The 22,370-nt window shown below is 46.8% G+C and overlaps 2 protein-coding genes and 1 pseudogene across 2 annotated transcripts; all 3 read left to right on the forward strand.

Annotated features, from left to right (window-relative positions):
* The first annotated feature begins 7,902 nt into the window (after positions 1–7,902).
* On the forward strand, positions 7,903–10,886 carry LOC123408108 (annotated as a pseudogene).
* A 2,507-nt stretch (positions 10,887–13,393) lies between these two features.
* LOC123408109 (early nodulin-93-like) lies at positions 13,394–13,954 on the forward strand. The gene is made up of 3 exons (XM_045101299.1): positions 13,394–13,469; positions 13,570–13,631; positions 13,718–13,954. Exons 1-3 carry the CDS (start codon positions 13,394–13,396, stop codon positions 13,952–13,954), a joined length of 375 nt encoding a protein of 124 aa, XP_044957234.1.
* Positions 13,955–21,216: 7,262 nt separating this feature from the next.
* LOC123412184 (early nodulin-93-like) lies at positions 21,217–22,061 on the forward strand. The gene is made up of 3 exons (XM_045105125.1): positions 21,217–21,398; positions 21,507–21,568; positions 21,653–22,061. Exons 1-3 carry the CDS (start codon positions 21,335–21,337, stop codon positions 21,836–21,838), a joined length of 312 nt encoding a protein of 103 aa, XP_044961060.1. The 5' UTR covers positions 21,217–21,334; the 3' UTR covers positions 21,839–22,061.
* The last annotated feature ends 309 nt before the right edge of the window (positions 22,062–22,370 follow it).

The raw sequence follows: 22,370 nt of genomic DNA on the forward strand, positions 1-22,370 counted from the left end.
TGAATCCTATTTCACCCACAAGGGAAAAACTTTGCTAATAACTGTTCTTCCAATTAAATTTTTCCCGTTGGTTCCAATTTAATTGAAGGACTAAACCTTTTTTACTTTGCAGCGGAAAAACGTGAATATGAAAATTCATATACTTTTACAAAAAAATATTCTGTTAAAAAGAAAAATTCATGGACTTTATTTTCCTATTATAAAATCCATGAACTTTTCTTTTTCTGAAAAACTCTATTTGTTTTCAGAAACATCTATTTTTCTATGCAGAAAAAATTTCTCTTTTATTCTGCAGAGACCTTCTATTTACTTTGCATAAGAATGCATTTTCCTTTTCTATTTTCTAAACATAATTTTTGTTGGAAAACCATGCAGAGAAAATTTATTCTCAGATCTGTCCAAAACTGGACAAAAATGAAAAATAACAAAATCGCGGCCTCTAGCAACTAGGCCAAAACCGGCCTGGCCAGCCCTTGCTCCCGCTGGGCTCTCAGCCTACCAGCCGGCGTCGCCCCGTCCTTGGCCGGCCCACCTCCGCCTGGCCTGTGACCAGTTGCTTTCGGGCCGAAAGCCTATCCTGCGCTAGGGTTTCCTGCCCAGCCGATCGGGGCCGTCGGATACGATCCAACGGTGGCCCGTCCATATCGCCCGCAACAAAAAGGGCTCGAGCCACCAGGCAACCATAGGAGCTTCCTTTCTCCCCCACACCACGCCGTTCTCTGCTCCACCCTTGCGCGCAGCGAGCTCAGGGCATCTTCCCAGGGCACTGACGAGAGCCACAAGGGCAACCGTGCTGTTGCGCGGCCGGCCCCGTGTTCCCGTCGCGCGTTCCTGGTTCCTCCCCCCCGCGCGCGCTCGCTCAGGAGCTCTCTCGCGCGCCGCGCACTCCCTCCTTCTCGCCGGAGCCCCGAGGCAACAATGGCCTGCCGGCCACCGCGACGACGACGAGGCGTTCTCTGCCCACGCGCCTCTTTCTCCTCTTCTGGCCCTCGCGAGTCTTTTATTTTCCTCTCCGGCCACCGCGCCGCGCATGCCCTTCTTCTTCCTCCCCTTTCTTTCTTTCTTTCTTTCTCTCTCTCTTTTTCCTTGCTCGACTAGACCCTCCTCCCCCCATCTAGTTCTCAGACAGAGAGAGAACCAAGGCGTCGGCAGAGTAAGAGATAGTGGCGCCGTGGCCTCCCCTTTCGCCGGTTGCGCGTTCCCTTGCGGTGAGCGCGCCGCCGTCGAGTGGGTTGGCCGTGGTGCTCCTTTTCCTTGCCGTGTAGAGATATGGCACAGCGGCATGATACGGTGGCTCCATCTCCGTTCCTTTGCCGGCACGCGCGAGCACTTTCAAGGTGAACGCGCCACCATCAAGGGCGCGGTGGTGGTGCCCTTTGCCCCGGTTGGGGTGTAGGCCTTTTCTTTGCATCCCCCCCCTTTTTTTTTGCTCTTTCGGATCCAATCCGATCTTTTGTTTTTTCTTTTTCTTTTGGATCTAATCATATCCTTTCTTTGTTTTCCTTTTGGATCTTTTCAGATCCATACTTTGCCTTTGAGAAGGTAGGTTCTTCTTCCCCACACCTCGGCTTGCCGATGCGTGTGGGGATCGAGAAGAACAGGCGCGGCCTTGCGGCGGCGCTACTTTGCCGACGAGGCCCGTGGCCATCTTCGGTTTCTTTGCCCATCTAGGGTTCATATCGGGGAGGGGAAATGTTATCCTTGTCGTGTTTCAACCGAAAACACATCTAAGCCTCGTGGCTCCTCATACCATTGATAGATCTCGTGGATCGACAAGGCTAGATGTGTTCGGTGAGAGTAGTGGTATGTTACCTTATCCCGTGCTCGATGAGTTCCCTCCGGTGACCGTCGTGACGTAGTGGCGACGGTGGGGAAGCAGAGAGAGATGCGGTAGCGGCGGCGGTGGACTTCCCATCGCTTCAGTGCATCCCTCTAGATCGGATTAGGGTTAGGAGTGGGGAACCAGTGGCGGCGGCGAACCTCGTAGTCTGTGCCATGGTCCCCACCTCCTCTATATACAGCACTGCGCGACAGGGGCCCACCAGCCTTGCTTGGGCTGGACGCCCCCGATCAGGGCGTGAGTCAAGGTCCAATGGGCCGTTGGGCCCATTGGGAAAGAGATCAATCTAACACGGTTCACATCATCTTAGCTCACTTACCAAAGTAATATCAGTAATAATACCAGATAGTTCAGCACATCCAAGTTGAAATAGGGCACAAAAGTTACCTTCCAATTTTTATGCCATGTGTCTTAAAAGGAGTGATCAAGGTAGTCATCTCATTCTCAGTTCTGTTGCAAATTTTTAGAAGTGACAACTTTTCAAAGTTGTCGAGGAGAAAAAATAGTGATTGGATTCAGTTGGTAGGAAAAAATAGTGACATGTGCCATTAAATTTATCAAGTCGTCAGCAGTCCTATGCGCATTAGACATGTCTATTTGCTAGCACAATTTCAGGAAATGATGTTGCTCTCGCTTTCTCAACAAAAAATAGTAAGTAATCCTCACTTCTTCACTTCGTTTTCTACAAATTCAGTGCCTCTTCTCACTGTACAATTTTAAGAATCGCAAAAGCACATTGGGGAGTGCTATTGATTGGTCAATTGATTTAATCACTGTTGTGTGGATTATGCATTCAAAGTTTAGTAGAAATAAAATATCTGAAAAATTAGCTTTTGCTCCTCTACATAATCGATGGTGATACTGCTACTGTCTTTTCTGAATGGCAATGAATCCATATCACACTTGGTTTTTTGGGGGTCTGTAGTACATGCTCATTGCCATTGAATTATTTGTTTTGTACTTAATGTGAAAACTAACTTTTCCAGATATTATGTTAATCAACTGCGAAGAATCAATGTTGAAAATTAATAAGACTTGAGTGCAACAAGTCAGTTCTCTGGAATTTGGTATGTTTGGTGTTTCTGTTTGGTGTATTTCTTGTGTATATAAATGACGTTAATTATTGCTCCTATTATGCAGAAAGGCTGCCTTGATGAGTAGAAATTTCAGGATTTTGGACCACCATAGTGTTCCTCCTATTGCACGAGCTGTCGAGGTGGGTAGCACCTGGAAGAAGAAATCATCAAGCAAACCTTTTTCGAAACAAGAAGTTAACACTCTACACATTGTGTAGAGTGCAAGTGTACAAACTAGTTAGCGTGTGCTTTCAAAAAATTTAATGCTTCGTTCTCATTCTTATTGTTTGCTATCACTAAGAAATCATCCTTTAGAAAGATTTCTGAAATTCTGAAGAGCCAGGTTACTATGCTGACATCCACATCATGTATATTTTCCCTGAAGGTTAAGAGGACGCACATGTTTTCTATGGCTTATATTTTCCAAAGTTCGCTTTTTTGTTTGTTTGGTTTTTAGATGCATTGTCCTTTCCCACGTCAACTTATTTTGAAGTTTCTATATAATTGGCATTAGAGTTCAACAAACTGCTTAATTTATTTTGTAGAAGAAAATCATCAATGTTTTTAAGAAGTCTCATAGTCTCTCACATGTACTGTTTCATGTAGTGTTAGTAAAAAAATATCTTACGCTTGATTTGATTAAATTAGCAAGCAGTGCCAAAGAAGTGGTATGTGTATTTCGTAAAGAAGAAGCAAGGAATCTCCGAAGGGATATCGGATTCGCAAGCATAGATCAAACATTTCGCGACCAACAAAGTATATACAAAACTTCACTGAAACATACAAATAAAGCATGGCGCACAACCCTCTATATATCAAAGAAGCAAAACCACCAGGTTTAGGGTTAGGGTTTAGCCGAGGATTTCAAGTCAAAGTGAAAAGTAAAAAACTACCAAATCACACAACAAAATGTATTTTATCAATCCATTGGCGTGTTGTGCAGCCGCTTTGAAGATAGTACCAAATCTTATAAAAATATCAAGTATTTTACCAATCCATATGATGGGGCTGCAAGCCGCACAATTACAGCGCTTTAAAAACAATACTAAATCTTCTATTCTTAAATAGCTAGAACCCATTATCCAATTTTTCTCTTCATGCAACAATGCCACATCATCAAATCATGCATGTAGTTGTAAGTTACTTTTTTTATTAATCTCTTCATGCAAAACATATCCTCATGCATGATTTTTTTTTCTAGGTAATTAAACAAGATATTTTTATAATGGTTTTTGCATTTTCATTAGTTTTTTAACATTTATCCATATATTTTTAACAATTTTTTCGCAGCAACGCGCGGGACATTGTCTAATATTACAAACAAATCAAGTATTTTACCAATCCATAGGGCGTGGCTTACAGCCGTACAACTACATGCTCTGGTCACAATTTATAAGAGTTGCTCGGCCGCACAAGAATGGAAGATGTCTACACAACAAACCATCAAGGATAAGAGTAGAAGAACTGCTTCATCTCTGCACCACTACATCAACTTCTCCCTCTCCCTTCCTGACTCTCACACATGTCTCCCTCCCTCCCTCCCAACCCTAGCCGCCTCCCCCTCCCCCTCCCTTCCTCGCCGCCGCCTGAGGCAGCCGCCGGGCAAGCTCGGGACGCCAAGGATGGTGGCGGCGGGGCCTAGGCTGCCCTGCCTCTGCATGCGGAGTCCCGGATCTGGAGCGACGGCTACATTGGCGAGGCACGACAGGCTAGCAGCCGTGCGGGAGGTGGATCCGGCGTCTCGGCCGCGCAGGCGACGGGACCCGGTGGTCGTTGGCGTCTGGCGGCAGCTTTTGCGGTGGTCGGTGCGCGCGATCTGGCGCCTCCCCTCCTCCCCTGCTCGGCGTGCGGGCCAGCCTGGTCAGGCCGCGCTTCCTTGGATTGTCGGTTTTGTACAGGAGGTGCTGCTGGTGGTGGGGATCTAGTTCGGGCGAAATCCCTGGTCGGCCATGGCCGGCCGCGTCGACGGCGACGCCTGAGGGGGCCGTTCCCCTCCTTGGAGGCGTCGGTATGGACTGATCCCCTCACTTCCCCTTTCCCTAGGTCTTCCGGGCGAAAGCCTTAACTTTGTTGGGCGGCGGCGGCGCTCACAACGTCGTTCCCTTCTTGAAGGCGCCTCTTTGGGAATCTTGGGGCTGGGTGGCGCTTGTGGGTGGTGGGCAACGGCGGTGGTGCGGCCCTATCCTAGCATGGATCTCCGTCCGTTGCTTGGAGATGGACTCGCGTAGGTGGAGGTTGTCGTTTGGCGTCATGGTGGCGTCGATGGCGGAGACACCTGCCAAGGCTGGTACCTCAATCTGATATGAAGATGGACCAATGGAAGATGGCGGTGATGACACATGTGAGTGTGTCAGACCGGTTTGTGCCCCGGATCCGGTATGTGGCCCGGTCAGGGTCTCCGGCTTTAGAAGTTAGGCTTAGGTGAGAGGTATGGGTATTTGGTCCAGCTTGCACCCCTTCATCATATGGATAGGAGTAGCGACAAATGTTGCAAAGATGACGGATTCAGGCATATTGTTGTACTGTTTTGTAAGGTTCTCGAAAATAATCAATAAAATGACCGCATTCATCTTCCAGATGCAGATGCCGGGGGTCATCCTCCTTTTCTAAAAAAAACCAGTACATCGACTCAGCTAGAGGATCAATATCCTAGGTCCAAGGAAAGAACAAGAACTTTGTAGATCCAACTAGACATATCCTTTTCATTTATCGACTACTTTACCACGAATCAAATTTTAAGACGATTTATTAAATATTATGTAAAAGAACTAAATATTTTTTCAATTCATGTGGCGCGGCGTGCCGCCGCGCACTACCTGCTAGTTAATTCTAGGGAGCACCTAGAACTCAGCTAGCTAAGATTTATCTATGGTCTCATTCACATGACATCATCATATATGTTGGTTGGCTTTTTTTTATTCTCCCCATGATTTCCACATGCCGTATTGCTTTTTCAGGCTTGGCCTTTTTACTACTCTTGTCGCCGATGGCTAGAGCAAACATACTAACCCATAAGAAAAGTATATACGTCTTACTCGGCTGGCATGTACAACATAATTTTAGTTGCCATAACACATTTATGGAGTGTTCTCTTTGCTGTCCTAAAAACGAGTGTTTTTGCTTTTTTTAGTTTTGATTTAGTTCAGCAGTAGTCACCAGCATGATGCCTCTGGCGCACAGGATCAATCCCGGTCTTGTCTCATGTTTTTTTATTTTTTTTATTGAAAAATCATCATCTTTCTAAATGATGGAGTTTGTTGTTGTGACTCCACTATGAAAATTCAGAGTTGTGACCCGACTATGAAACTTGTAGTTACGACCCGACTTCAAACTTGTACTTGCGTATTGAGATAGACGAACAAATTGAGAAAATCAAAAGAACCAACCCAGATTGATCTGTCAAGTATCACTAACTACAACACCCAAGGTAACACTTGCCGCCTTCCTATTTTTTCGTTTTTCTATTTCTGAAGCAAGGTTTATTCGCTATCCATATTTGCTCAATTTGTTCTTATGACCCGACTGCATGCTAGGGAAAAAAATAAGAAATGCAAAAACCTCATGAACCCTTTATGTTTTTTTGCGGCAAACCCCATCGAAGCTATGCAGTTGCGGCAAACCCCATTGAAAGGCATGCAATTGCGGTAAACCCCATCAAAGACATGCAGTTGCGGCGACCCAATTGCAGACATGCAATTGCGATGATCCCCGTTGAAGGCATGTAGTTGCGGAAAAAAACACATGGGAGGGCATGCAGTTACGGCGGGCACGCGGTCACATCATCAACAACAACAAACAACATCAATTGGAAGGCGTGCAATTGCGGCAAACCCCATCGAAGCCATGCAGTTGCGGCGACCCCGTTGCAGACAGGCAATTGGGGCGATCCCTGTTGAAGGCATGTAGTTGCGGAAAAAAACACATGGGAGGGCATGCAGTTACGGCGGGCACGCGGTCACATCAACAACAACAACAAACAACATCAATTGGAGGGCATGCAATTGCGGCAAACCCCATCGAAGCCATGCAGTTGCGGCGACCCCGTTGCAGGCATGCACTTGCGGTGACCCCCGCTGAAGGCATGTAGTTGCGGAAAAAAACACATGGGAGGGCATACAGTTACAGCAGGCACGCGGTCACATCATCAAGAACAACAAACAACATCCATTGAAAGGCATGCAATTGCGGCAAACCCCATCGAAGACATGCAGTTGCGGCGACCCCGTTGCAGACATGCAATTGCGGCGATCCCCGTTGAAGGCATGTAGTTGCGGAAAAAAATATGGGAGGACATGTAGTTACGGCGGGCACGCGGTCACATCAACAACAACAACAAACAACATCAATTGGAAGGCATGCAATTGCAGCAAACCCCATCGAAGCCATGCAGTTGCGGCGACCCCGTTGCAGGCATGCAGTTGCAGTGACCCCCGTTGAAGGCATGTAGTTGCGGAAAAAAACACATGGGAGGGCATGCAGTTACAGCGGGCACGCGGTCACATCATCAAGAACAACAAACAACATCAATTGGAAGGCATGCAATTGCGGCAAAAAACACATGGGAGGGCATGCAGTTACGGCAGGCACGCGGTCACATCAACATCAACAACAAACAACATCAGTTGGGAGGCATGCGAATTGCGGCGACACCGTTGCACGCATGCAGTTGCGGCGACCCTGTTGCACGCATGCAATTGCAGCAACCCCGTTAAAGGTATTAGCATAAATCATATTCAAAACACATTCAAAACACCAGTATTCGCACAAAAAGCGCATTACATCATATATATAACCAAAGGTGTTTGTTATATTGCACTTCTCCATTTTCGACATATACTTGGCCCAAAACCCTTACGGGCATACAGTTGCAACAAAATGCCTCGACGACATGCAATTCCAACAAACTCCTTTGGAGGCATGCATTTGCACATACAGTTGGAACAAAACACGTGGAGCAGATGCAGTTGGAACAACCCCATCGAAGGCATGCAGTTGCAGCAACCTAGTGGAAGGCATGCAATTACACCAAAAATCGTGGAAGGTGTGCAGTTGACAACCACGTGGAACGCATCCAGTTGCGACAACCCCCCATCGAAGGTACAAAATTGCACTGGCTCCGTCGTATGCATGCAATTGCGACAACCCCTATAAGACGTGCAAATGCGGCAAAACCTTGGAAGGCATGTAATTGCAACCCCCATCAAAAATACATGCAATTGCAGCAACCCCGTTGAAGGCATGCAATTACATCAAACCCATGGAAGGCGTGCAATTGCGACAACCCCCATCGAGGGTATACAATTAGGACCCATCTTAAAAACATGCAATTGCGACTCATCTTAAAAACATGCAGTTGCGACCCCTCTTAAAAAACACATGCAATTGCGGCCCACCTTGTAAACATGCAGTTACGACCCCGTCTTAAAAACATGCAGTTGCAACTCATCCTGAAAATGTGCAGTTGCGACCCCGTCTTAAAAACATGCAGTTACGGGCCCTCATGGAAACTTCCAGTTGCATTCAGGTCATAACATTTGCAGTTGCACGTCTAGTGGTGAACATGCAAGTGACCCCGACAACTCCCCCTCCTGAGCAGAGTTGCGGCCCCTTTTTTCCAATCTCAAGTTCATTATTGTGTTCACATGGGTATTTTAAAAAAATAAAATAAGAGACATTTTTTGCAAAACTAAAAACCTAAACAATCAATTTGAAATATCCAGTAACAAATGAATTTTATTCTAAAGCAAAGTAAATATACTAAAGTCAAGAAAAAGAGAAAATAGGGAAACAATTGTCTACTCTATATAGTGAAATAAGAAAGAAAAACAGAAGAAAAAAAATACAACGATACATCATGAGAAGAAGATAAAAAGAAAAAGAAATTAAAATGAGCTTAGCCCTCACCCGCAAAAAAGAAAAAGAAAAAAAGAAAGAACTTATTACCCCTAGAAGCTATAGTGAACAAATGACAAAACATGCACAAAGCTAGCAGCGTGGCATCTTTAGACCCCATCTTTCTTTACGTCGGTTAATAAAGAAAAGACTCACAAAACTCAGCTCGTTTAAATAAGCAAAAAGGCCTGGAGAAAACTCATGCACATGGCTGATCCTCCTACGAGACGAGCCGTCCATCATGGCTCCCGCAATTAACAAAAGACAGGGTGAATCTAGCGAGACAACCAGAGAAACATAAAGTGACTATGACCATACTTAAAACTCAGCTAGCTGAGTTTCAGCAAAACTGTTAATTCTATGCGTCTTCACCGTTGTAGATTATTAAAGATTCTAGTATTCCCTACGATCAATTCGATGTAAACCGCGATGCTCCACTTATTTTTTATGGGGGGGAGCAGTATATTATTTGAACTGGTGATCGACTTTATCTCCGACAAAAAGGGTGACCAACTTTATCTACGCGCATAGATATACGGCATATGGTAATGTTCAAAGGATCTGCCCTGCACCGAGCCGCTCGCAGAATTGGATCGCCGACGGGTTGGCCGTAAACTGGGAGCGCCCGCCCAGACAACTCGCCAACAAAATTGAGTGCACGCTGAGTGACACTGCACTCACGCACATGCTCTTATATGTTATCCTACACACGAACACGCTCCGTGCCAATCCTGATGGATTTTATCAACCTCCGCACAGCCCGCCGGTATCGGGCCCTGTTTGATTTCAATAAATCAGATGACTTAGCCCTTATTTGGTTTCAAATACCAACTTATAAGTTTAAAAATGCAAAAGTGACTTATTTTGTCAAACAGACCCAACTTATAAGTCATCCCAACTTATAAGTCATAAGTTGCTCCACCCCAACTTAAAACTTATAAGTCACCCACTTTTGCATGAAAAGGTGACTTATAAGTCAGATGAGTCATCTGACTTAAAGGTCACTTATAAGTCAGACCTTATAAGTCAGATGAGTCATCTGACTTATAAGTCACCTGACTTATTGAAACCAAACAGGGCCAGTGACTTTTAAATCAGGTGACTTAAAACCAGTGACTTATAAATCACGCATGTTTGGTTGTCATCTGACTTATAAGTCACCTGACCATGCAAAAGTGGGTGACTTATAAGGTTTAAGTGGGGGTGAAGCAACTTATGACTTATAAGTTGGGGTGATTTATAAGTTAGGTCTGTTTGGCAAAATAAACTACTTTTTGTACTTTTCAACTTATAAGTTGGTGACTTATTTGAAACCAAACGGGCCCTCGGTATCAAAAACACGGTCTGGCTTGCTTCCCACCGTATCAAGTGTCAACCCGGCCGCACGCTGGTTGCCCGGCAACCTGTAAATTCTCGCTCTGCCCATCTCATCTCATATCGCTCACACTGCTACTCATCTTAGCCCGTCGGCGATCTCGCAGAATTACTGGGCTACTGCCACTACTAGTTCACTTCCTTCCGATCTCGTGTCGCCAACATCAAGCTCTCCGCCCGTGAACATGTCGACGGTGACCCGTCCCTACCTCGACCAGAGGCTCGCCGCCGCCAAGCGCCCACGACTGATTCCAGCCTTAGCCCAGCAATGCTATTCATTGCGGCGGCTTATGTTTCTGCTGAAACCTGAACTTGGTTAACAGTCGTACGTTGATCCCAAACTGCAGAGGCTGCCATGGCGGGAGCCAAGGCCGCGGCCGTCGCCACCGTCGCCGCCGCAGTGCCCACCGTAAGCACACGTTTATCAGCCTGCACCACTGAGTTTTTGACGTCGAACGAATAATCATCTCACCGTCTTCTTCTTGCGTGCCTTTTTCTGCAGCTGGCGAGTGTGAGGATGCTTCCGTGGGCCAAGGCGCACCTGAACCCCGCCGGTCAGGCGCTCATCATCTCCACCGTCGCCGGGATGGCCTACTTCATCGTCGCCGATAAGACCATCCTCTCCATGGCCAGGAAGCATTCCTTCCAGGACGCGCCGGAGCACCTCAAGAAGACCTCCTACCACTAATTATGTTGTAGATCAACTAGTGCGCAGCAACCTCTGTACGCCGCCCCGTAGTAGTAGTATAATGTTGGGGCGATCTGGCCCAGTGCGATGTTTACTGCGAGCAAAGCACTAGTTATCTGATCATGTATGAAATGAAATAATGTTGCCAACTTCTCCATCTTAGTATCTTTCCAGAGATCTTTAGTTAATAACAACAACTCCCTCTGTTTCTAAATATAAGTCTTCTAAGAAATTTCATTAGAGATTTACATACAAATTAAAATGAGTGATTCTACACTTTAAAGTATGTCTATATGCATCCGTATGTTGTCCGTTAGTGAAACCTCTAGAAAGACTTATATTTAGGAACGAAGGGAGTAGTTTTAATTTCGTACATCTCTGGTTCAAGTGCCCTCACTCATCTAATATTTTTCTTGTTTGCGAAGATTACCATTTAGCATGCGTACTAAGTACTTCGGAGCATTGCAAAACGCCGAAATGACACCACACCACAAGTACATTTTTTGATCCCTTTTCCGCCCCTATTCTGTTTCGGAATGCATGTGAGGACAAAGCCATCTAACCTCGCTCGTTAAATCTTTTGATACGGCTTATTGGATGGGTTGACAAATAGGGATGGGTTTAAAAATGAAAAATTTGGCCGTTTTGAAACAAGTGTTCTTTTTTATTTTGAATACCGTAACAAGCTTTATGTATTGTTATTTAACATAATAGACAGTACAGACAATGACGTTTTGAAGCGTGTGTTTTTCTTTTATTTTGAAAACCGTAACAATCTTTATGTATTGTTATTTAACACAATACATAGTATAGGCGCAGACACTTGTATATACACACGTATACTTACATGTACACACTCACATACTATCTTTGCGAGCATCTTTGATAGGTTGAGCCGGTACATTATCTTAAAATTGTCGAAGTTGCTACATGCGTCATCATAGTCGACCAGAATGCCTACTCCCATTGATCGTATATCGTCGGAAAACATGTAATAATTAAAAAAACATGAGTTTTTTGTATTCGTAAAGCCGTATGTGCATGTTTGAGGTGCTTGTCAGCAAAGGCTCATAATTAAAGTCGTCATGTGTAGGTTTGAGGTGTTTATCACTAGAGACTCATAAAGCCGTCATGTGTAGGTTCGAAGTGTTTGTCACCAGAGGCCGGAATACTTTAACACTTTCTTAATCGTTCGTTAGATAAAAGTATATCCATATCTACGCGTAAGGTCAGGGGCGGAGACAAGGGGGCGAGCAGGGGCCTGGCTCCCCCTAACGGTCGATAAAATCTGAAGTACCTAGTGTATATTTGATTGATATGTCATAGTATGTAAGTATTTGGCCCCCCTATCCACGGCCACATCCAAATACTGGCTCCGTCACTACGTAAGGTTCAAAACTATGGTGCGTTGACCCACAGAAAAAAAACTTCTTTAATAATACCATATGACAAAATAGTCTCTATAATTTGTCAATTAAAAATATGGTACAGAAGGATATTTTTGTAAGGACACATAACGGCAGAGGTGTAAATTTGAGCATATGCTTTGAAATTAGGGCAAATCTGAATTATGGATTCAAGTTAGGGACACAAATTTAAAAGGCCATTTTTAAATGTCAAGTTTTAAACAAAAAATGGTAATGAATGACTAAAACTGCCATGTCGTAATTGTATAATAATGAGCAACTAAACCTACGAGGTAGTTCTTATTGGCTGGTTGATGTCATTGTATGCACTTACAAGCGGGATCAAATCATTGGGAATCATGTCAACGTACAATGAAACAATGAATTAGATTATTAAAAAAAACAATGAATTGGAGATTGCAGCAACAACAGGTTACACCAACAGACTGTATCTTGTGCAACGAACCTGAAGAATAAATGTTGTATGCAATATGGGTGGGCCGCAGACTGGAGAAAAATGTGGAGAAATGCCAAAGCAGCTCACGCATGAAGAGCTAGTCCGGCCGGGGAGCACATGCCGCCGGTTTCGCCGGAAAACTGGGAGCGCCGCTCGCCGACCGACGGACCGACGATGACGAGTGGACCCGGAGGCACCTGCTCCGTTTCATATTTGTTATCTTATCTTACAAAGAACAAATGCGTCCGGTAGCAATTATCTACGTAGTATTGTGCTCAGATCAGCACTGTTGTGCCTAACTTTAGATCTCTCTTTTTTCACCAGCTTTGGTGGGTAAAGAAAGAAAGGCGATTGAGCCATGGAGGATATATACCTCTAACAAACAAGCATCATCAAATCCTGTGGATTGCTGCCATAGTTTTTAGATAGCGTGCGGTGCTCCGCCCACCAACTCAGTTGTGTACTCTAAAGTCCAAATGAGCGGATCATAGCAGAGTACCCACGGTTTGCACCCAAAACCGTGCATGGCGGCAACCTTTTTGCTCGCTATAAATACACGGCTAGCTCCTCGTCTGGATGCATCGAGCAACAACGAACCAGCCAGCCCACACCATCTCACTCGATCGCACTCAGCCGTTTCTGTACAATATCACGGTGAAGATGTCGTCGTCGGCGGCCACCGTCACCCGCGCGTCCCTCGACCACAAGCTCGCCCTCGCCAAACGCTGCTCCAGAGGTAGTAACCACTGACCAGGATGCACTTCTTCAGAGCTCAGTTGTGTGCTGATAGTCTGATACTAGCGGTTCATTCTTTTTTTTCTTTTAATCTTTCCTAGAGGCAACGTTCGCCGGAGCAAAGGCTGCGGCCGTCGCCACGGTCGCGTCGGCAGTCCCCACGGTGAGCTCCTCCGTCCAGGAATTGTTGTTGATTTCCATGCACGTTGGACTGTGGTTTCCATAACTGAACTACTATTAATCACGCAGCTGGCGAGCGTGAGGATGCTGCCGTGGGCCAAGGCGAACCTCAACCCCACCGGCCAGGCGCTCATCGTCTGCACCGTCGCCGGGATGGCATACTTCGTCGCCGCCGACAAGACCATCCTCTCGCTGGCGAGGAGGCACTCCTACGAGAGCGCCCCTGACCACCTCAAAGACACCTCCTTCGGTGGCGCCGCCGCGGCTCCGGCTCGTCCCCGTCCGCGATCATTCTTCAGACCTTGAGCTAGTAGTAGTAGAGGGGCCATCAAGCAAGCACTTGTGTGATTATGGATGAAATGAAATAATGTTGCCACCTTCTCCATCTTAGTATCATTCCATATATCTTGAGTTAATAACAACTAGTTTTAATTTTGTACGACCCTGGTTCATGTGCCATGGCTCGTGTTTTCCTTATGATGATTACCAGTTGACATGCGTCAGAGCATTGCAAAATGCCGAGATAACACCGTGGTACTAGTTAAATCTTTTGATCCCCTGCTCCTCCCCTGTTCTGTTCCGAAATGCACGTGAGGATCATGACACCTCACCTCACACGATTAAACCTTTTTCAAAAGAGTCTTTCGCCCCCTTTTCGAATAAAGCCACAATCGGTCGAACCGATATAATATGATGAGACAACCCTCATGCAAACAAACTAAAAGTAAAATAAAACGGTACTGGTTTGTTGGCACAAGAATAACTGAAGGCCAGTTTATTTTTTGCCGGCTTCTAGAATAAGATGGAATAGGTTGCCTCCTATTCTTGCTTATTTCAGAAGTCCAACCAAATTAATTTTCTTAGAAAGCTAATAATTAAATTGTCTAATATGTTTTTAAAAAGAAATTGAATTAGGCTTTTAGAATAAAATGGATAGAAGGCAGCTTATTTTAGAAGTCTAAAAAGGCCAAAAAAATTGTCTCTAAGTCAACATTGAGCATGAAACCAGGAGACACCAGCCCTAACACAAAACACCCACTACTACTGAACAAGATTAGAGTTGAGCCGCCTGGAGAAACCACCGGTCGCCAGTTATCGCTAATTCTCTTGGTGTCAATCGCCTCAAAGCGGAACTAGACTATCACATGGTGGGATTCGGAGGCAGCTATCTTCGCAGAGTGTGTGGATGCTAGTAAAATGTCTCTCTACAAACGGTTTCATTTTTATTCGGTCTGGTGTGGGTACTACAAGCAGCATCATTTTATTTAGTCGCCTCTGATGACGCCTGTGTGCATCCATGGCTGATGATGTCTTCTAAGCATAGTGAATTTTGGTTCCATGCATCAACTTGTACCGGTTAGTTTGTTTATGGCCATTTTTGTTGGAGTCGGAGTCATTAGATCGAGGGCGAGGGGTCAGATCCTTCTGGATCCGGCGCCCGGACGCCGTCGGCCAGCGCAGGGTGGTGGTACTCGTCACTGTTTAGATTGAATCTTCATTGATCCAAATACCCGCGGTGTGCTTCTCTCCTGCGGTTTTCTGGCGTTGCCGGCGTGGCCGCGGATGAAGCTGGTGGAGAAGATTCAGGTACGGGGGAACCCATTGGTCGGCCCTGGCCGGCCGCGCCGCCGACGACGCTCAAGAGCGCCGTTGTTCTTCCTGGAGACGTCGGTCTAGGTCTGCTCCTCCACTTCCTACCTCACTGCCTCTCGGGTGAAAACCCTAACTCCGGTGGAAGGCGGCGGCGTCCTTGACGTCGTGACCTTCCTGAAGGCGTCGCCTTGAGGGCTGAGTTGTGGCGGGCACTATGTGGGTCCTGGGCGGTTGCTGGTGGTGGGCACTGCTTCGGAGGAAACCCTAAGATCTGACTTTTCAGATCGTACGATGGCGGTACTGCGGTGCCGTTTCTCTCTTGGGAGCATTGTTTGTGGAGCAGCGCTGGATGACAGAGGCAGGAGATGGAGCAGCTTTGTGTGGCCCGAAGATTTGGTGGAACTGTCATGTCATGCCTGGCCGACAGGTGCTACGCTGAGTCATGACTGGTTGGTAGGTGCTACGAACGACAGTTCTTCCAGAATCTTTGTGTTTCGACGAATGAGCGCAGGGCGGTGGCGCTGTTTGGCGCCATGGTGGCGCCGATCATCTTGCACAAAGCTTTCGGTGGAGATGTCAAGTCATGCCTGGCCGACACGTGCTACGTTGTGTCATGCCTGGTCGGCAGGTGCTACGCACGACAGATCTTCCAGAATCTTCGCGTCTGGACTGACGAGCCGTGGTGGCGTCTACGGATGGACGGACTGGCAAGGATGATACACATCTTTTTACAAAAGATGGGTCAGCGCCTGATGATGATGACGGCGTCTAAAACGTGTACATGTGGTGTACGCTTTAGGTGTGTTGCACCGGCTGTGAGTTCCGATACGTTATGTGGATGGATCGATGAGGGCACCGGTTTTAGATATGGGGAGTGAGAGCACTACACATTATCGAGTTTTGTAGGTGTGAGTGATGATTTCGGATGGTTTGACGTATGTTTTTATTAGACCTATATTAAATAATTAATAAAGATGGTCGTATGCATCGATTGATACAGAGACCGGGGTTAAACCTCCTTTTCCAAAAAAATAAAAAATAGATTGAGGGCGATGAGTGACGTTTCTATGCAGCCATTGCGGAAGTTGTCTTCTCCGTTAAGTATGGAGTCTACGTTGGTAGCAAGATCGGCCTCTGACATATCTATTGTCATATGTTTGACTATGATAGTCTGGTTGGGCGTGTTGCTACAGTTTTCATCTGGTTTTTCTAAATTAACAGGATAATTTTTTTCTTCTAAATTAACAAAGATGGCAAGTGTTTTTAGCGTCATCATAAGAAAATGGAAATCAACTACTCCGGTAACTATCATGCACTCCCGGGAATAACGCCAGCTAAACAAGCAAAGGTTTTGCACCGAACCGCTGACGGGATTGCCGAGCTAGCTAGGGCGAAAACTGGGAGCGCCAGGACAGGCACATCACATGGCCAACAAAACGGAGTGCACACTGACTGACACTGCACTCACGCACATGCTCCTACAAAATGGATCGATGCCTCCTCTCGCTGAAAAGAATCACCTCTTGCTCTGCCCATCTCATCTTGGTCTCACTCACGCTAGTAAACCTACTGATCCTTTACCAAACTCTGCTCTCGACATGTCTACGATGACCCGTGCCTACCTTGCCGCCGCCAAGCGGTGCCGCATAGGTAACCAACGAGGGAGCCGGTCCCTGCCTCAGCCCAACAGTGCTCGTATATACCATTCTGTTGTGCATTGCAGCTTACGACGAAATAGGCTCGCGTTCCGTTTTATATATAAAACAACGATCACATACAATCATACGATTACAAACACCACCTCAGACAACCTAAGGCTAGATACACAAATGCTGAAGATAAGTAGCAAGCACACAAAGGATAAGCAACAAAGCAACACTTGAGGTAGACAGAGATAGACCAATCGTCGATAAGGTGAGGCCTTACAGGAGTCCGGCGCTTGGCCAATCAAAAGCCGCCGTGTACCCATGTCCGGGTTGGGGCGAGAGCAGCTTAGGACCGTCTATTGATTACTCCACATTAAAAACACATATTTCTTCCTACTAGTTTATTAATAGTTTGTATTAAAAATGTAGATTTATTACCCTGTTACTTCACGTTAATTACTCTCTCCGTCACGGTTTAGAAGGCACGGTTAAACTTGCGTGCGTTTTCAAAATAGACAAGGTTTAAGGCGGGAAAGCAATTACTCTTATTAATTAGTACTAGCACTACTCATGCATGCGCCCTCCTAATTTGCTGCTCAAGCATTAGTACTCTTATTTTTTCCAGTTGATTAGGCGCATTAGCATATACACCTACTACATCTCACAACCAATCGTTGACTACCTTGATCCGAGAGATTTTCCAAACGTGCCTTCTAAACCGAGGAAGTACCTCATTTGATTGAAAGAGGAAATAACTTGTGACTTGTTCTCATAGGCTAACTAACCAAATCATAGGATCTAACACGAGACCGGATAAACACCGTGCCCCCGCCGCGTCTATCTATATAAGCTAATCCCTCGACTTCAACCAATTCCCATATGTAAAATTTATTTGTTATTGAAGGGAAAGCCGTTCCATCCGTTCTTGAATAGCTTCCTTCAAAAGGATTTTCACCCAGTCATACCTAATCCATAATGAAGCTGAATGGTTTTTCTAGGTCCAATTCCATCTATTTTTTTAGACAATTCTCATTGTCGCACCTAAAATTACGAGAGTAAATATTTCTTTATAAGTATACGTCAAATGGTGGAAGATTGATTCAAATAAGTGAAGGTTGATTTCTATTCAACGGAAGGTAGATTTTCTATTTGTGGAAGGTTAATTTGGCTGAGTTGATTTCTTGAAAATCATTAATAGAGGCGGATGTTTGCACCTACAATTGAATGGCCGACTCCTGATTATATCCACCGACATGGACGGATTCACGCCCCAGATAGAAGGAGCGACGGCCTAGGGCTTAGGCACATCTCCTTCGTATACTGTACAATTGTAGCTACAGTAAATGCTATAGTCAACGAAGTCTACCTGTCCTCGACAACCGTCCACGGACTACGTCCGGACATAAAAACGGATATATATCGAAACTATTGGCGGGTCAGCTTTGGAGACGCCCTAAGGACGAGCTGAAGAAACAAAATCAACATCTAATGGAGATTTCGGAACATCAAAATAATATCTATTCTGGGTGATTTTTATCAAAACTTAGGTTTCATGTGATATTCTCTCTCTCAACAAACAAAAATTTAGCACTCAACCACTAGTCAAATTGGGCTGATTTCCGACGCGTCTAACCGGGTTGGGTAGGACGAAAACTCCCACACACACAGACAAATCTGAAGTGAGATGGTGTGCACGCTAAGAGCATCTCTAGTAGTACCCTCAAACCCTCATACCAGTTGAAGGGTTGAGAATTGGCATTTTTTGGCACTTTTAAGGATTGAAAAACAGGGGCAAAGACTAGAACCCTCAAACCCAACCCTTATAACAGAATACTCCGTTATAAGGGTTGAATTTGAGGGTTTAGTCTTTGCCGCAACCCCAACCCTTAAATCTGTCATTTGACATATCACAATTATCACTAGAAAAACACAATCAACCTTGAAACAAACTAGGAAATGAAAATCATTGATGCATGGTTTAATAGTTTACATCATAAAATCATCATCTTCCCCCTCTCATCGGCACCATCACCAAAAAGTTGCACCTCAGCGCCATCTCCTAGACCACTTCCACGTCCATCAAGCACCTCCATTTTCGCCGGTGGTGGAGTCCTCCACACTGCCATCGCCACCACCACTCATCGGAGTATCACCTCGAAGAGTAGAGGACGCACCACAGAATATCCTCTTCCTCTCCGCGATGTCCTCCTTGTACTCCTTCCACCACATCAATTGGTCTTCATCAATGTCCTTATTGGACATCATTATGTGCTCCTTCTCTTCCACCATGAGTTCTTTCCATGCCTTTGCTTCTTTGACCTTGATCATCCTCTCCTCCAGGTCGGCCTTGCGCTTGGCTTCTTCACGCCTTGCTTCAACTTGTGCAAGCTTCACCTCTTTCTTATTCTCGTTGATAAGGAGCTTTGTCTCCAATGTCTTCATTATCAATGCCTTCCTTGACTTCATCATATGTTCCATCTTCTCCCTTATGCTTGACGCCTCTCCTTCCATCTTCTTGCTTAGCTTATCCTTCTTGGTTCCCTCGGGCTTGCACTCGTTCCTTTCCTCCTCATCACTATCATCCATCCTAAGCATTGTCGACTTCTTGGGTGCGGTCTCTTGATCCCTCAACTTCCACTTGTCATAAGTTTAAAGAATTTTCCAAACATGCTTAAATGGAAATGCTTTGCCCTTGGAAGCGGCCATCTCCTTGTACCTCAAGTCGGCAATTGCCTCCTACAAACCCACCAATAGCATAGTAAACATACATAACAATAGCATAGAAAATCAAAATAAATGTGAAAAACACATATGTACTTACATAGTCACTCTCCACGGTCCCACTAGGCGGTGCATCCTTCACTTGGTCCATTGCCGCACTCCAACGAGCACAATGGGGCTTCATCAACTCCCACCGGCCTTGTAGCGACAGGTAACTACGAGCGTCGTACCCACCGGTCTTCGGCTTAATCTTGCAATAGAGGTCCTCTATGCATTGCCAATAGAGTTTATCGGTTTGATCGGCACCGGTGCTTGCATCCATTCCCACATGTGCCCAAGCACGAACCAAGAGAATATCTTCGTCCTCGCTATAGTTTGTCGAGCGCACGGTGTGTTTTCCAACGGTGGAGAACGCCTCCTCCTCTATCTCGGTCACCTCCTCCTCATCTTCCCCTTCCTCCTCCTCATCACCCTCTTCCTCCAAGTCATCACTAAACCCAAAGGGTTCGAGAGGAGGAGCCCCGATGTCCACCTCCGCGTCTTCGAGAAGCCCCATGAATGATGTCAGCGGGGCGGGCATTCACCTCGTGCACGACGGGCGGAGGGGCGACGGCCGGGGCGGGCACAGGAGCCGGCTTCTTCCGGGAGATGGTCTTCTTCACCTTCGGCCCCGCCGCCCCCTTCGGCCCAAGGGAGGGCTTCTTCTTCCGACCCTTGGTGGCGGGCGGCTTCGGCGGGGCGAGGGAGGAGGCGGGCGGGGTGAGGGACGTGGCGGGCGGGACGACGGAGGCGGCGGCTGGGGCGGGCTGGGGGTGGACGACGTGCTGGCCAGCACGCCGCCTCTTTGCGCCGACGTGGGTGGCGGCCACCACCGGCGCCACCTGCGCCTGGCTCGGAACGACCGGCTTGTTGGGCCGACGCGGGCGTCGCCGAGGCCGGGGCCGGGGCGGGGCGACGGGCGGAGGGAGGGAGGAGGCGGCCGGGGCGAGGAAGGAGGCAGCTAGGGCCTCCATGGCGTGCGGCGGCCGACGGCAGCGAGGAGGCGGGTGGCGGGAGGCGGGAGGCGGGGAAATTTCCCTCCCGCGCGTCGACCGGTAGGAGTGCGGGCTAGGGATGGGTTCCCCTCTTCAATCCTCACTTTTAGAGATTGAGAGGGCAACCCGGGTTCAATCCTTATTTTTTTTTAAGGGTTTAGGGGTTCTATTCTTTGCTTTTTTTCGTTTCAATCCGTAAAAAATGATTTATTTTAAGGATTTGAAGATTTAAGAACACTACAAGTGATGCTTTAATTGACACCCCACTCATGCACATGCTCCTATATTTGTTATCCTATGATTCCCTGCCAACCCCGATGGATTGATGCATTGCCTGCTGTTATCCAGTTGCAGAAGAGTGCGGCGCACGTGAGATGGTTTTTAAATGACCAACGAGGCAGCGCCACCTGTGTTCTGCCGCAGCGCCGACCACCCAGCACGCCGCCGGTATTGCTAGCTCGCCTGCCAAAGTGCCAAAACCACGGTCTCGCTTCCCACTGTATCTATCGTCTTCTTGTGCGCACGCTGGTTGCCGGTTTCCTGCAGCCTACATAAACTCGGCCGAATCGGAGCACACCTCCTATCCATCTCATCTCACTCTCAGACGGTCACATAAAAAGCACACTGCTGCTGCTCTACTTCTAGTTCACTTCCTTCCGGTCTCGTGCCACCAAGCTGCCACTCCCACGAAAATGTCTACGGTGACCCGCGCCTACCTGGACCAGAGGCTCGCTGCAGCCAAGCGTTGCTCCAGAGGTAACCAGCAATGCTCGTATAGATACCATTCCGTCGTGCATTAATTGCAGCTTCTGTAATGTATCTGTCCACTGAAACTTGATTGTCATTAACCTGTCGGTGTTGCAGAGGCTGCCATGGCGGGAGCCAAGGCCGCGGCCGTCGCCACCGTCGCAGCCGCAGTCCCCACGGTTAGTAGCTAGCCATTTAGTTCTTGCCTTCTTCGAGATATCCCTGCGGAGCACGAATGTGTTACCTCTTACCTGTAATTTCAGCTGGCGAGCGTGAGGATGCTGCCGTGGGCAAAGGCGCACCTGAACCCGGCCGGGCAGGCGCTCATCATCTCCACCGTCGCCGGGATGGCCTATTTCATCGTCGCCGACAAGACAATCGTCTCCATGGCCAGGAAGCACTCCTTTGACAACGCCCCGCCACACCTCAAGAACACCTCCTTCCACTAATTAGGCTGTAGATCAAATAATGCGCAGCAAGTTCTATACGCCTCCCCGAACTTGTCTGCTGAAATTGGGGCGATCAGGCGAGGCCATGCTTGCAGTGCGATGTTTACTGCGAGCAAGCACTAATTATCTTATCATGTATGAAATGAAATAATGTTGCCAACTTCTCCATCTTAGTACCTTTCCAGAGATCTTGAGTTAATAACAGCTAGTTTTTAATTTTGTACGACCCTGGTTCATGTGCCATGACTCGTCTTTTCCTTATGGCGCTTACTAGTTGACATGCGTCAGAGCATTGCAAAATGCCGAGATAACACTGTAGTACTAGTTCACTCTTTTGATCCCCAGCTCCTCCCCTGTTCTGTTCCGAAATGCACGTAATGACGATCATGATACATTAGCTCATACGATTAATCTTTTCTCTCACTATTTCCACTACCCGCGTCTCCGCGTAACCGTCGACCGCGGGCGTGCTCCCTCAATTTCAAAAGTTACGAAAAATCTGTCCCACCTTGTATCCCGAATGGATCCCGTG

Source organism: Hordeum vulgare, chromosome 7H (assembly GCF_904849725.1).
Source record: "Hordeum vulgare subsp. vulgare chromosome 7H, MorexV3_pseudomolecules_assembly, whole genome shotgun sequence".
Lineage (NCBI taxonomy): Eukaryota > Viridiplantae > Streptophyta > Magnoliopsida > Poales > Poaceae > Hordeum > Hordeum vulgare.